At 37.3% G+C, this 15,807-nt stretch overlaps 1 protein-coding gene across 2 annotated transcripts; it reads right to left on the reverse strand.

Annotated features, from left to right (window-relative positions):
- Positions 1-1,669: 1,669 nt before the first annotated feature.
- On the reverse strand, positions 1,670-15,177 carry CngB (Cyclic nucleotide-gated ion channel subunit B). Of its 2 annotated transcripts, none has more exons than XM_028300110.1 (15): positions 14,993-15,177; positions 9,914-10,023; positions 9,643-9,717; positions 9,427-9,567; positions 8,838-8,980; positions 7,547-7,806; positions 7,120-7,269; positions 6,958-7,042; positions 6,484-6,704; positions 5,854-5,977; positions 4,121-4,203; positions 3,904-4,050; positions 3,165-3,277; positions 2,712-3,033; positions 1,670-2,076 (listed from the first exon to the last, which is right to left on the reverse strand). In XM_028300110.1, the coding sequence occupies exons 1-15, from the start codon at positions 15,023-15,025 to the stop codon at positions 1,984-1,986; spliced, it is 2,100 nt and encodes a 699-aa protein (XP_028155911.1). In that variant the 5' UTR covers positions 15,026-15,177; the 3' UTR covers positions 1,670-1,983. The 2 variants fall into 2 exon arrangements, with proteins under 2 accessions (XP_028155911.1, XP_028155912.1); XM_028300111.1 differs by lacking the exon at positions 14,993-15,177 and adding an exon at positions 13,400-13,609.
- Positions 15,178-15,807: the final 630 nt, after the last annotated feature.

Here is a 15,807-nt window from a genome sequence, read left to right on the forward strand (position 1 = left end):
GTAGGTAGTAGCCTTGACTAATAACGGTCAAAAGGTATGGTATCGATATTCAGCTGTTTCAAAACAAAATTCATGGTAGAGTCGTATGTTGTAAGGCACCTTGCATTCTAGTTTGTTACCGACTCTTATACTTAGCTCAAAGGTTTATTGAATAACAATTTTCCATGGAATTTAAAGCTCATTCCTTGTAACTTTTGAATGAATATTTGTTTATACGTAGTATTAAAATCTTTTGTCAAGAGACTGGCTGACTGTTCGAATGTTTAATTTGTAATTAAACTTTAAACAATACCATTTTATAAAGAAAAAACAAATATTAATTCGTAATTTTGTCAAACTTTTCCAAATCAAGGGTTTTATTTACTTTGGGTACATTACGCCGTGGAATCCGCTCGGTGACGTTTTTTTCAGCGAGGAAAATGAAAATCGTCACGCGAGCGCAATGAACGGAGTTGTTAGTTAGGAATAGCATTTATTTCCCAGGCATTCCGCCGTGGGACACCAAAATTAAATAAAGCTTAATCACGGTAGCTAGTGAAGCTCTCGACTAAAAGACAAGGGAAAATTACGATAATTTTTAAGCGTTTAGATATTTGAAAACATTTTTAAATTCTTAAGTACATACTCGTAATGTAGTTTCGCAACAATTTCAAATGAATATTTGAAAACCATTATTAAATTCTTAATTGTACATACCTAATGTAGAGTTTTGCAACAATTTCAAATTAAATTCCTAATAGAAAATTAAATTTCAGACGCTGCAGCGGTGGCGGTATGAAAACTAAAAGATTCCCTCAAGCGTAAGTATGTGTCTTTTAGCAATTGGCATTACGGATATTATTACTCGTAACTGGTTTAGCACTGAAAGTTTAACGTAATGGTGAGCTATTAGATTCTATTTAATAGAGTTTATAGAGAGGCATTTTCGTTTAATGTTTTTAAAGAAGCTTATTTATTTAACTGAAGTTTGAAGCTCAACAGCATTATTGTGTTCCGGCAGTTACAGGTAAGATAGCCAGTTCCTCCGGGTGAAGCTCGCTTCCACCTTCGGCCTGATCGTCACTTACCATCAGGTGAGATACAGGCCAAGAGCTTCCTCGTTGTGGATAAAAAAAAGTTACTCGTAGGTACAAAAACAATGTAAACTACTGTACCTATTGTACAGTATTTTTTGTTGACAATTTCAGGAGTAGACAAATTTTCCAATGCCGCACTGGCTGTTTCAGCGATGCACGCGACGCGGTAATAACAATAATTATTGCATTAGAAGGAAATGGGGACATCTAATGATTCACGGCATATCGACCGCGGTTGACAAACTTGCCGCCAAATTACTGACTCACAGAACGTCGCCTTGCAAGATTTACGAGTAATGTAGAGCAAAACATGGTGAATTTATTTACGTACCTGCATATATTATCTGCTTTCTGCCATGTTTTTTTTAATCCAAAGGCTATTATTAAAACATTTGATTGTTGTGTGTAGTGTATTGCATCTAGTTTATGGGTTTATCCTTTGGAATAAAAAAAGACAACGTTGATCTATAGAATATTATATTTCTTTGGTATTCATTCACATAGATACATTTAGATAAATTTATATTTTCACAAATAGTAAAATATATTAATATTGTAATTTATAACAACTAACTACATTTATATTTGATTACTAACATAAGTATTGCCAATAATAAATTACTTTGAGCGCTATAATTAATTTCTCTGCACACCCAAAAAAACATCGACCTACTTACATCAATTTTCGTACTTCCCCCTGCTAAGCCCCTGAAAACGTAGGTACTTAAGGCTCATTTACGGATGACTGTATTACATTTTGTAAAATATTAGGTAGGTTATAAAAAAAGTAAAGTAAAATATTATTTTACTCAATAAAAAATGTCCAATGAGTTGACGAAGAATCAGTTGCAACGCATTTTGACCGAGAAAACAATTTGACACTCCAAAAAGTTGATATTTATTCGTTTCAGTCAGAAGAGAGCACGATGGTGGGTAACGGAGTCTTGGCGAGGTTGCGCACCGGAGCCAGGGATGGTCGGCTCACGGGCCTCTGCGCGTTCTATGGAAAACAGATTCTATTAGATACTTCTGCTTGGGGGTGGCCTTTGTCCAGTGGACTTCATTTGGCTGTAACTGAACTGAATTGAAGGGGTGAGTGGACAAATGTGTTATCTGAAAAAACTGAAGAATCGACTTTTTTGCATGAACATAGGTACACAATGAGCTCAAAACACGCAATTTTGTTACGTGTCAAACCTTAACAAAAGTGTTATCTGATGCATTCATACATTTTAGCAGTATGAGCAGATTAACATTTTCAAACACTTATAACTCATTTTGTTAGTTAAGACTTTTGTCCACTCACCCCTTCAATTACTACCTACTTGATTCACTAGAGTACATTATAACCTAGCGGAATCTATGCACAATTGTCACTGCCTGCACTAGGTATGGACTTGAGCTGATTCTATCAAATCGACGAATACTCAATCTAAAACAGTAGCAAGACTGCACCTGAAATACTACGCTACAAAATTCGTAAGGCCGAAAATTTTACCCAAAAGCATGGAGCTTAAATAATGGTTACCTAGGTAAGATGTAACCAGGTTGCGTGGGCAGAATCGTACTGGACTACATTACAAAATTCGGGGCGACCTATGAAACTAAATACTTGGTAAAGAAATATCACAGTACCTTATTCTCCGAAACAGCAGACAGTCTTCTTTTGGACAGCGCACTAGCGGAGCGATGTCGCTTGTCCATGGCCGAGCTGCTATCATTGCTAGACACGCTAGAGAGCCTTCTATTCTTGGCCACAGACACAGAATCGGATGCGAGACTTGCGGACTTCTTGGCCTGGATATGCGCCATGCGTTGCTTGGCCTGACGGGCTGCGTTCTCCCGGATGATCTGGTCAGCTCGTAGACGCAACACTTGAGCGGCCTCTTTGTGGTGTTTCAGTGCGGCCTCAAGATCGTTCCGAGATAATGCGAAAAGGTTCGAGTAGCCGCGAGACCTGGGATGTAATAAAATATACTTATAGGATGTTAAACAAACAACACGTTGGGCGCCAATTTTTCCGAACTACAAATACACTATTGACAAGATTCATATCAGTAACAATTACTATAGATAAAGGTACTATACCTTACTGTAGCAGTTCTCCTTCGCAAACCCTCTATTCCCAATAAACTGATTTCGCCGAAAACTGAGCCTTCTCGTAGAGTCGCTAGCACTTCGTTTTCGTCCTGAGACATTACCTGTGGAAAAATATTGTAGGTGTAGGTAAAAGCAAACGTATGACAAAATTTAGATCACTAAAGCCTGAAACGAAAAAAGTATTTTTTTCCACTTTTCAACGTATGGACTTGTAACAACAGAGGCAAAGTCAAAGCTTTTATTCAGTACTAGCTTTCCGCCCGCGGCTTCGCCCGCGTGGAATTTTGTCTGTCACAGAAAAACTTTATCGCGCGCGTCCCTGTTTCAAAAACCGGGATAAAAACTATCCTATGTTCTTTCCCGGGACTCAAACTATCTCTATGCCAAATTTCATCAAAATCGGTTGCGAGGTTTAAGCGGGAAAGCGTAACAGACAGACAGACAGACAGACAGACAGACAGACAGACAGAGTTACTTTCGCATTTATAATATTAGTTGGGATTTTGGCTCTTTCCAGGGCGCTTATACACGTCCCAAATATAGTTTGCCACCACTTCATATGGGCATATAGACTGGTGGCCTGGTGCTGAGAAGAAGTGGCGGAAGAAACTCAGTCGGTTTTGTCAGCTTCTTTTTTAATGAGATACAGGAAATACATTATTTTCTTTGGCTTTAAACGTATATCCTGAAGACAAATGTAGAGCTCTGCCAATGTAACTTAACTTACATAGCACGTGCCCGCCTTGATGATGTACATCTGGTGACCGACGTCACCACGCCGCACCACCACGTCACCTGGGAGAAAGGACACCGGCCGCAATTGAAGCACTAAGTCGCGAAGTAGCGAATCGGAACAATCGCGGAAGAGTTGTACCTGAGGGAATAGCCATTAGTTTTTAATGTTTTTATTGATATTTTTCTGACATCTTCAGCCTCAAGTTTACCTTGCTAAGTGTTGACATATGAACGGCTAAAGCGACGTCTCTCTTCATGTTGTACGGCAAAGAATTCAAGATCTTAGATTCATCTGAAAAAGGCAAGTTTTTATATTATTAAATAGTTGGCGCCCAACATGGTAGAGCACACAACATGTTGGGCGCCAAAGTTCTTTGCTTCTATTTCTCATAATTGTAAGCCAAAAATTAATAGTGCTTTCTATGAATTTTGAATGGGTAAGCAATTCATAGGGTATTTTAATTAATTTTGTTAGGTTTAGAATGAAATTGTTTTGTTTTCACAGAGGCAAAGTTCAAAAGATCAAAATATTTCAATTATGTTGATAAGATATAGTATTGGTTGGGTTTTATGGTGGTTTTATTGGGGTGGAGGGGGTTCCGTACCGAAGCAGCGCTGCTGGCTCCAGGTGTAGCTGAACCAGCAGGCCACGCGGCGCTGCAGCGAGGCCGGCATGCTCAGGCGCCGCAGGTAGCGCGAGCAGCCGTCCACCGTCTTGCGGTACTCCGCCTGCGAAGAAGCACCGAGCGATCAGTGTGCCGAAACTCTTTACTAGCTTTGGTCACACACACGCTGCGCGGACGGATAAAAACTAAGCGGTAGGTTAATACTGCTTTGTTCCTTTAACAAAATTTTCAACATGAAAGAAGAACGGTCATCTGTGACCCAGGCCCGACAGAAACGAGACATACCTCAGTTTTTTTGTCATGTCTTAATTAGGTAAATTATATATTTTTTATATTCGAAATCTATGTATAACACCAAAATATTACCCTTTGTTTTTGTTCAGGCGTTATACAAAAACTAATACAAAATGCCTATTTATCACCAAAATTGGTAAATGTATGTACCTAAATGTCTATTACAGCTGCTATGAAATGTATCTAGGTGACCTGGAGATACAGCCGGATTATACAGGGTGGAACCTACATCGTTTTTTTTTGTTAATTTGAAATTTTGGCAATAGCGCAATTTGGTGTCTACCTTGAGTAACGGCTTTTCTTCACTTTAAGTTTTTAATGGAATAAAAGTATGCATTGCTGACTGGCTTAACTTATGTATTTAAGAATTTGATAAAAAACATAAGGTAAGGGACATGGGAAGTAGGAGTAAACATTCTTACTCGAGTTCTACTAGTCTACCATTCTACCTCACTCAGCACACAGTTGTAACTATAGTGANCAAAATGACGATTTGTAAGAACTACTTATTAGTCTAAACAAATAAAGAAATTTTGACTTTGACTTTGACTTAGAGGCACAGTTCAAAATTTCGAAATATTTCAATTATGTGTATTAAATTACAGAAGAATATCCATAGATATGGTTGGATTTTATGGTGCTTCTAATGGGGGGTTCCGTACGGAAGCAGCGCTGCTGGTTCCAGGTGTAGCTGAACCAGCAGGCCACGTGGCGCTGCAGCGAGGCCGGCATGCTCAGGCGCCGCAAGTAGCGCTAAAGCCCGGTCTGTGAGCACGTAGAATTTTGTCCAATGACCCCAAGCTACCCATCCTTTTTGCTCGCGCGTAATTATATTGCTGTCGCGACTGTGCGCTCGCAGTGAGTGTGCGAGCGCGAAAGCAACATAATTACGCGCGAGCGTTAAGGATGGGTAGCTTGGGGTCATTGGACAAAATTCTACGTGCTTACAGACCAGACTATAGCAGCCGTCCACCGTCTTTGTTGGACTCTATGGTGCTTCTAATGGGGGGAGGGTTCCGTACCGAAGCAGCGCTGCTGGCTCCAGGTGTAGCTGAACCAGCAGGCCACGCGGCGCTGCAGCGAGGCCGGCATGCTCAGGCGCCGCAGGTAGCGCGAGCAGCCGTCTACCGTCTTGCGGTACTCCGCCTGCGAACGTACACCAAGTGCTCATTTAAGGACGAAGCACACTTATCAACTCGGAAACGGCTCGTAACCATATCATTTCGAGGCGGTCAGTATTCTTTGTATAAAATTCCGTACTGCAACGCACACTTATCCGCAATGTAACGTAAACGCCTCGTCTTAGGACAGGAAGGCGATAAGGTGTTGAGCCCTTTCCGGGTTGAGAAGTGTGCTATGACCCTTAATTTGGTTCAATATTCGTTTGAAATAACGAAGTTGACTTTACGTTGCTTTTGGCTGAAAATTATGAAAACGTAGTTGAAGGACACTATTCACTACTGTGACCTTAATTAGTTATTAATTTCTCTATTTTATATTCAAGTTGGGAATGTAACTATCTGGACTTTAACTGTCTGGAAACAGTAATAGTCCATACAGTGAGTGAATCAGATTGCACATTGGTTCATAATAAGCTATAGTGAACAGTCGTAACTATACATACATTATAGTGACTCTATTGGGCTACTCACTCGTGCTCTAGTAGCCGTGGCAATGATGTCCCGTATTTGTCCAATGAGCAGTGCGAACACAAATACTCCCATAAGCCAGGCCGCCGTCATAAACAAGTACTCCTCAGTGTTCTCTGGCTTAGGGTTCTTGCCGATGGATGTAGCGGTCTTGGTGGCGAAGTAGAAGCAGCGGATGTAAGCATTGCCCTCGTTGTTGTACACCCACTCGTTGGAGCCGAGACCTTTGAACAAACAAATATTGGGGGTGACATCATTAACCAAATACATAGCACAACGTTATTTTAGCCATGATTTCTTGGGATCAATACATAGTCAATTGACTTGGCCAACAAGTTGTAGACTTATTGCTAAAACCATCCAATTAAAGTGGTTAGCAATTAATACCTTGTGGATCACGAGCCAATTTAAAGTAAAACATGGGTTAAAAAAAATGGTAGGAGTAAGAAGAAATGAAAACAAAATAACTTGACCTACCTATCCAGTCACTCATGGCATAGTAAGCACACGCGTTCAGATGAATCAAGTAGAAGATGTAGAATAAAGTTTTCCCGATTCGTACCTGAAATAAACAAAAAAAATTTTCAATTATCAATAATTTAATAAAGTAGGTACCTAATATAAATCCCGAAAACTTACCACGTAAGGAGAAGACAGCACACGATCCATTGCCTGGTGGAACTCCCAAAACGTTTGTAGCTTCAGAAGCCTTGGAAATCGTAGGATAACCATGTGCGTGCCAAAGTAGAAGTACAACAGGTCTAAAGGCGTTAGTGATATGACGTCGAACTGTAAAAAGACATGAATTTTAGTCAAATGAATGTAAACGAAAATTTCTAGATATTTCCATTTTTCAGAGGCTACGGTACCCACGGTCTTCTATTAAACGCTATAGGCGGCGTACGACGTCAGCGTCAAACGTTCCTATCGACGCCACACGTCGACGTCAAAAAAGACCAAAATAGACAATAGTCATCATGTGACATGGCGTTATGGGTGACCATATTACCTACTACCCAATTAGAGTTTTAGAGCTACTTTTATTCACAAAAACTTTCGAACATACCTTGTACTGCAATTTCTTCCTATAGTTCTTTCTGGTTTCAGCCAGTTCATCAACCCAGAAGCCTTCATGTAAGAACATAAGCCGGGGCTTCACGAGCCCTACGTCCAACAAATAGACCAAGTCGCAGAAGTAATCGACGGCCATCCATATGGGCGTGTTCTCCGGAGTCTGGTAGGGAAATGTCGCGCGGAGGGCGATGCACCACGCATTGTAGCTGTAGCAGAAAGTTACCAGCAGCAGCCAGGTGATGTAGCCTCGGCCTAAAAGATTTTTTGTTAATATAGCAAAAGCATACAATTTATAACTACAAAAAATGCAGGAAAAAGCAGGCATTTGACTGCAATTGCACCTGATACTAAGTGAGATGCAGTATCACTATCGCTTGAATAGAATATTATAACATTTTCAAATATAGGTAAAAGCAACATACGAGATCAGTTGGTTAATGAAAAGTGGCTAAAACTANCAGCACGGCACGCATTGTCCGGAGGTTCCTCAGCCTGTGACCCTGACCACCGGTAGCTTGGGCCCTGCTCCGCTACCAGCGGATTAACTATTTTTAAGTTTTTTTATAATATATTTTTAGTTTTTTTATAATTTACATTGTAAAAAAAAAAAAATAAGAAGGAAAATGAATTAAAGAGATAATAATAAATTTTTATTTCAGAAAAAATATTTTCCATAGTGGGATGTACTTAATACTTTTTGTTAATATTTTAATATTTTGTTAATACCTAGTATGCTTTTGCATACAATTTATAACTACAAAAAATGCAGGAAAAAGCAGGCATTTGACTGCAATTGCACCTGATACTAAGTGAGATAGAGTATCACTATCGCTTGAATAGAATATTATAACATTTACAAATATAGGTAAAAGCAACAACGAGATCAGTTGGTTAATGAAAAGTGGCTAAAACTACTCAGTCACCTTTCAACCTACTCGTATTGCTAATGGTTGTTAAATACTTGTTATTGTATGTCATTATTACCCGTTAGCCTGAAATTAAACTCTCATCTATTTGGTTAATTAACAACATATGGAATGTTTCGAATTGCAATTGTTTCCATTCAGTAAATGATCCCTTAAATTGGCACCCAACGGGGATCCAATAGATCTAATTAAAGCAGTCAATAACTGTCGCCAGTAATTTGCTTTTGGTCGATAGAAAGAAAATTATTGTAGAAATAGATTCAAATCAACGTCTCTGTTGGTAAAGCGTTTTAAAGTGGCGCCCAACGTGGTGTGTGAAATTTAATCAGAAACTTAATTGGGTCTCTACATACACACCTTGAGGGTCAATTGGCACAAAGGGGTCGCACAGGGGTAGTCGTCGAAAGAATCCACGACACTTTTTGTCTCTGGTAGGTGACGATGGCACTGGGCTCTGTGGCGTCTCTACCACGGGCTGAGGAGATTCTTTGGCTGGTGATCTACGAATAATGTTTACTTATAACGTAATATTTNTTTAATATTTTTTAAGAGTAGGTTATTCAAAATAAATTACACAATTCATCAAAAAATATAGTCAAAGTAAATTTTTCGTAAAACCAATAAATTACAACTAGGAATAGCAGGAGCCTGTGAATTAGATCGTCTAAAAATAAGTTGTGCTAGTTAGGTAATGCTGTTTTCGAAAGGCTTCAGTGATCTCGTTTTCATTTGCTAGGCAGACGATTTTGAAGCTAAATGAATAGATATGGTTTCCCTTAGATTATAACAAAAAGGGAAGATACAGCATCGTGATACTTTCGAGATGCTTGCTTATGCCATATTTTCCCTTTTTGTTTTAATCTAAGAGTAGTGAAGGGATCACAGTTAGATTATGAAAAGATATAATTAAGTTAATAAAACTATATGAACTCCTGTAAGATCTTACTTTCTTGTCGAATTGCTTCTAGATTTCGGTGCCTTCAGGTCTTCAAGTTCTGTTGGCGCTTCTGTGATGTCATTCATAGAACTGTACTCTGGTTCGGTTTTTGATGAAACCAAGTGGATTCTTTGAAATTGAAGAAATGTCCTAAAATAGTAATTAGTTTAAAATTACTTATTCATAAAAGTGAAAAGAAACAAACAAAGATTTTCAAGGACAAACCCTTTCATTTGATTCTGCTTCGACTCATCTTTGATCTGTGATTTGTTTTCAGTGTTTGAATCACTTTGTGTCAATCTGAAACAAATCAAATAAGAAAACACACTGTTAAAAGCATTGTGCAAGTAATTTGATCTATTTAATGTAAGTGTAAGAAATTAATCTGTCACTTTACTACAACAATTGGAATTTTAGTTGTAGGTAGTAGTAGAATAAGTTTGCAATGGATAAGTAAGTATTTACAAAGATCTAAGTAGATAGGTACTAATCTTACTTATTATGTGCTGGAGTTGCTTCAGGTGTGCACCAGGATCCATATGGTGCCTTTGTTATGGGACCTTTGGTTTCAAGTTTTGGTCCAGATGCGGAGGGATGAACCGTGTGCTAAAAAGATTAAATGAGCAAGTGAGTGTTTCGTATTCGATTAAACATATTATACGAGTGTTTATGTAGGTAATTTATGTACCTGTTTGCTACACAGATACACTGAAAAGTTAACTTCATTTACTAAGGCTGAGTTGCACCACCTAACTTTGACCGTAACTATGACGATAACCGGTGTATTTTGTATGGAGGATGGTGCAACCCAGCCTTAGGGTGGGTTGCATCATCTTACTTTAACTTTGACAAACGTCAAAAATCTGTCAAATTCAATACAAAAACCACCGGTTATCGTCATAGTTACGGTCAAAGTTAGGTGGTGCAACTCAGCCTTAGGCTAGGCAGTCTTTTTAACTTTAACATACGTCAAAAATCTGTCAAACTCCACCAAAAAACACCGTTTAATGTTACATTCAAAGGTGATGCAACTCAGCCAGCTTTATTCAGTCAGTGCCTGAGGTATGAAAGTGGCACGGGAGGGGTGATTTTGAAATTATTNACATTATTATGAAGTGAGAGAGCAACAAATCTGAAGTCTCGCTGACATTTGACGTAACAAAAACACTCTCCCGTGCCGCTCTCATACTGACTGAGTTATAAATGCGCTAGACCTTAGTAAATATTATTGCCCTTTTAATTTCTAGGCGCGGGGAACTTATATGGGTGAATATCCCTTTATGTATTGGCATTTATGGCATCTATGTTATGAAAACATGAGGAGTGGCCATCGTACATGTCTTTATGATTCAATAAAATGGGGCATAAACTTTCATCATCGTCGTCAAAATCTTGTCTAGAGAATTGGTACGACATTATAGGTCAATGAATGAACTCATAATATTTTATGAAATCAAACAGGTATATTGCATAACCGTTGGTAATGTTGGTAGGTATTGAATTAGTTGACTAGTAAATAAGTAACATCCTACTTAATATTATAAATGTAAAAGTTTGGATGTCTGGATGTTTGTTACTCTTTCACGCAAAAACTACTGAACGGATTTTGATGAAACTTTACAGTATTATCGTTTATAACCCAGAATAACATATAGGCTATAATTTATGATGATCTGTGGCAAACGAAATTTCACGCGGGTGAAGCCGCGGGCAAAAGCTAGTTACTGTAATATTTTAGTAAGTGCTAGATGAAGGTCCAAAAATATTTTTTTTCGTTATTTAGTCAACGATTTTGTGTACAAAGAAATCAAAAGTAATTTATCAGCTGATTAAATCACGGCATTAAACGAAGCGACAATCGTAAAAGGAAAGCACTTAAGGTGTTTTGGTATTCGGATCACACAGGAGGCTAACAGCTAATGGCGGTGACCTTGCAGCCATCGATGGCTGTCGCCGCGGGTGTACTATACCTACCTCTGATTATTGGTATACGTATCTTTTTAAATCGGGTAACCTTTTGTGTCCACATTCGGGAATACAGATCCATAGGACCCGGGTTCTAGTAGAGGAAAGTTTGATCAAAACTTCAAGTCTTTCAACAATGAACTCATGCCTTTAGCCGAATTTTAGAAATAGTCTTTTCTCTATAAAACAAAAAACCCATTTTTAAAAATAAAGTCTTGTACAGTGACATTTAATTACATTAGTATTCAAGCCTTCATTTATGTCAATAATTACCTACATTCTAATCTGGTTACTTACCTACTTAGGTACCTTCAAAATCAAAGTTACGGTGACATATATGTTTAGGACTTTAGGTCAATGAGTAAATTATTAAAGTAATCGATTTACTTTACCAAATACCCGTTTGAATTCTTTTTATAGCGTTTACATTACAAGTGAAATTGCTTGTCCACACCGTACTAATTGAATGGACTCCCGATCATGCGATATCATGAAAACATCATGGAAACATTTTTGATTACCTAAAGTGAGTATAGGATGTAATTAAAGACAGGGTGCGGCAAATTAGCTATCTATCAACGTCAACGGTGTAACGCGAGTTATGAAACAAACACCCCGTATAAACAGATTAGTTTTGCAAGATATCAATTTTCTTTGGTCGTTGTTTTCAATTTGCTTCAAAATACAGACTGCTAAAGGGACTATTTACCCTTTAACTAACACGAGAGTATTTAAGTTACAGTAATTAGTAAATGTGATCCATCTTAGATTTCATCATCGTTTCAGGTAAAATACAGAATCAGGTTCAAGTTTCAAAAATCTATTTTACAGGATTTACGCAATTAATTAAGTAGATACCTACATGAATTTTAATGAAACACCTACCATCAGATCAGATCTTATTTATTTAAATACTAACCTAGTAGTAAATAAATATTCTAACTAGGTACCTAAGTAGATATTGGTACCTACTTACTACCCTTTTGGTTCGCGGTAAGGTCTTCAAAAGCTATGTCGTTATTTTAATCATGCTATTAGTAGGTATACACAGTATCTTACATCTTAAACCGATTTACAGAAAACCTATTAAAAAACACAGTTTCAGAAAAATTATTACACAAAGAACACAGTCTGAAGCCTGAAGATTATCCTCTTTGTAAATTATATAATTAATCGAGACGAGCCGACTTAGTTTGCCCAATAGCTTAATTGCACATTAAGGACCTTTCTTAAGAGACACGGAATGACTATGCAGCACGCGAAACCTAAGTTAAGTAACTTCTTAACTAAATAAATAAAATAAATAAATAAATAAATATCCTTGGACATTTTACACTGCGCTTCTAGTCCCAAACTAAGCAAAGCTTGTACTATGGGTACTAGACAACGGATATAAACATACTTAAATACTTTTTTTTTTTTTTGTAGATACATACATATTATACATAGAAAACACCCAGTCCAATACAAACAAATATGTTCATGCACACAAATGTTTGTACTGTGCGGGAATCGAACCCGCTACCTCCGGAATAGTTGTCCGTTTCGAATCACTACACCAAACGGCCGACGAACTAAGTAAAATAACTTTACCTACTCTACTTATTATTGCTCATAATACTAATTAAAAATACTCAACGTACCTACTTAACTCCTACTCTGGAAAATATGATATGCTGTAGGTGAAGGTAAACTCTACCAACTTTATTATTTTACATTTTTATTGTTTTAAGTAAGAAAATATTAAAGAATCGCATCGAAAGTAACTATGCCTACTTATTAATATCTATGCTGTAGGTAAAGATAAACTCTACAACGTTATTAATTTACATTTTCATTCTTTTTAGTAAGACATATATGAAAATCGTATCGAAAGTAGTAGAACTTTCGATATTATAACTTCTTTTCATCGCATTCAACTTTTTGAGCAATTAGTTTAGTAAATTGAAAATTTTAAGTAAATGAAACCTGAAAAACGTAATTTTCAAATAAAAAATACGCAATTAAAAACACTTACCACGTCTACAGTAATTTCCACCTGCATTTCAGAAAAATAAAAACACCTACACTATCAACACAAAACACTATCAGGTTTATAAAAAAGTTAAACAAATCACTATCGCAATAAAAAACAACGTTCGCACTAATTTGGCGGGAAAAATGACAACGCGTCGAGGAAAAATTTACAGGAATTTCCCGATGGCCAGTTCGCATGGCCACCGCGGGCGGCGGTTTTTTATCCACTGCTCATTGTTTTGGCGCGGGGTGGTCATGGCGTGGCCAGCCGACAGCCGAGAAGCAATTCATTTTACTGTGACATGGTTTTAATAGGTTCTAATTAAAAGGAGTTTTATTGCGCTTTTGTATAGCTTTTTTTAAAACCTTTTTCGTGTGATTGGTACGGAAAGAGTTCTACATGTTAAGTATTCAACCTTACCAACATTGAAGACCTTGGATTTGGGACCTTTTTTTTAATTAACTATTTTGATATATTATTGTTTAATACTATAATACGTGTAAATAATTTGATAATAGATACTTTAAAATACAGTTAAATCATTATTTGATAGAGCGCGTATTATAGTGTTCTGTATTTTGGCCATACCAAAATTACGATTAGAGCTAGGTAATGAGGGCTATCGTTTTAGCGCTCACCAGTTGGCGCCACTGTAGAGTAAGGTCCTGTCAATCGCCAGGGGTGCCAACTGTTAAGTATAAAAACGATAGCCCTCATTGTTTAGTGCACTTTTTAGTACACATGGTTTATGGATTACTTAGGTACTGATTTAAATAATGTATTTGTAGTAATTATTTATTGGTAAATCAATAGAGTCATAGAAGTTAGAGTCCTCTTATCAATGTTGTTGGAAGAAGAAAATTAAACGAAACCACTAAGAACCAAAAATGGATAGGCGAATAAGTGTTTGATCTAGCGCCTTACCTGAATAGAGATTGCTCCTTTATGTGGTTCCTATTGATTGCCTATTTGATAGATCTATTAACGGAACAAAATTAATAATGGGTAAGTTCGTACAATAGGTGTTAAACTGTTCACTTACAATCAGTGGTCAATGCAATGTGAATAATAAATATTTTAAAAAATTCAACTTGACAACATCGAAAGTACCTAATTATTTTGGAATAGGTATCTTTTCCAAAGTAAATCAAATTCAATACGATTGAAATATCTCGAATGTGGCTGGCTGGTGTGCATTTTTTTTAAATAATTGGGAAAGTTTTCCGGAAATTCCGTTACAAATTCGGAAAACATTTAGTAACGTCCTATTTTCTTCAGCAAGAAACTCTGTATGTACGGATACAATGGAAAAAACATTTTCCAAATTACCTAGAAGTCAGACATAATAATAGAGAAGTAACATGATAAGTAAAGAAACATGCATATGTGCATTGCATGTACTAGGTTGTACTATTAAAGAACCCCTTGAAATATCAAGGGGCAAGTAATTATAAAATCGTTTCATCATACGCCGTACTTTAATATCTGTATAAACCGAGTTGGTACGAGTATCCAGTACCTGTACCAAACAATAAAACCGTAACAAACAATCGATCGTACTTAATGCAAATTAAGAACCATTAGATTACTCACCCTCCGCAATATTCTGAGGCTGCTCCACACCATGTTTTCAGCTTAAAGTAAATGAGACACAGAAAATCTATTGCTTCTTCCAACTTTCATCGTTGCAAAGCTTTCTACGCAAACAAAATGTAAATTATCGAGCGATTAGCAAACGAGAAATCACTGGCCGGTGATAACTCGCCTCGCTTGTCAATATCTGAAAAGTATAACGCGACTCAATTCGGATGGTGCTTCATTTTGCGTCAACTTTCCCACATTGTCACCTCTGAAACATAGTCGCATGATAAAATATTGGGCGCGAAGTAAATATTTGTTGTGATGGTATTGAAGCTGCCTGAAAGCGGAAACAGCGCTTTTTTCAGGTACAAAATATATCGCAAGTATTGAATTGAGTTGCAAGTTCAAAGAAAATCATTTATATACGGTAAGTTATCATAGTAAGATAATTAATAATAGAGATGAAATGAAAACAACTTATAGCCCATAATTATACTGGAGACTTAAACTTAAGTAGTTTTCAAAATTACTTTTAAGAAAAGTTATGTAGAGTTTGGCGTTACGCTACATTACGTTACGTTATCTAACTCTAACATTATCGTTAGTTAACATGCTATTTTTAAACATTCTATCTAGGATATTATTTGTGAAGTTAAGTCTTATTTAAAGGGCTGGAATTGAAATAGCTTATGATGGAAGCGCTGAAAGATGAGCTGCAGTAACACACATTTAAATTGATCGTATTCTGCGCGCGCATCTTTTCGTTTACGTCTGCGTCGACCGAGCGAAAGAGAGCAACAATCCCGAATGAATCAACAAAAGAGATA

The sequence above is a fragment of the Ostrinia furnacalis genome, unplaced genomic scaffold (assembly GCF_004193835.3).
Source record: "Ostrinia furnacalis isolate ACB-3 unplaced genomic scaffold, ASM419383v2 OfSCF0694, whole genome shotgun sequence".
Taxonomy (NCBI): Eukaryota; Metazoa; Arthropoda; class Insecta; order Lepidoptera; family Crambidae; genus Ostrinia; species Ostrinia furnacalis.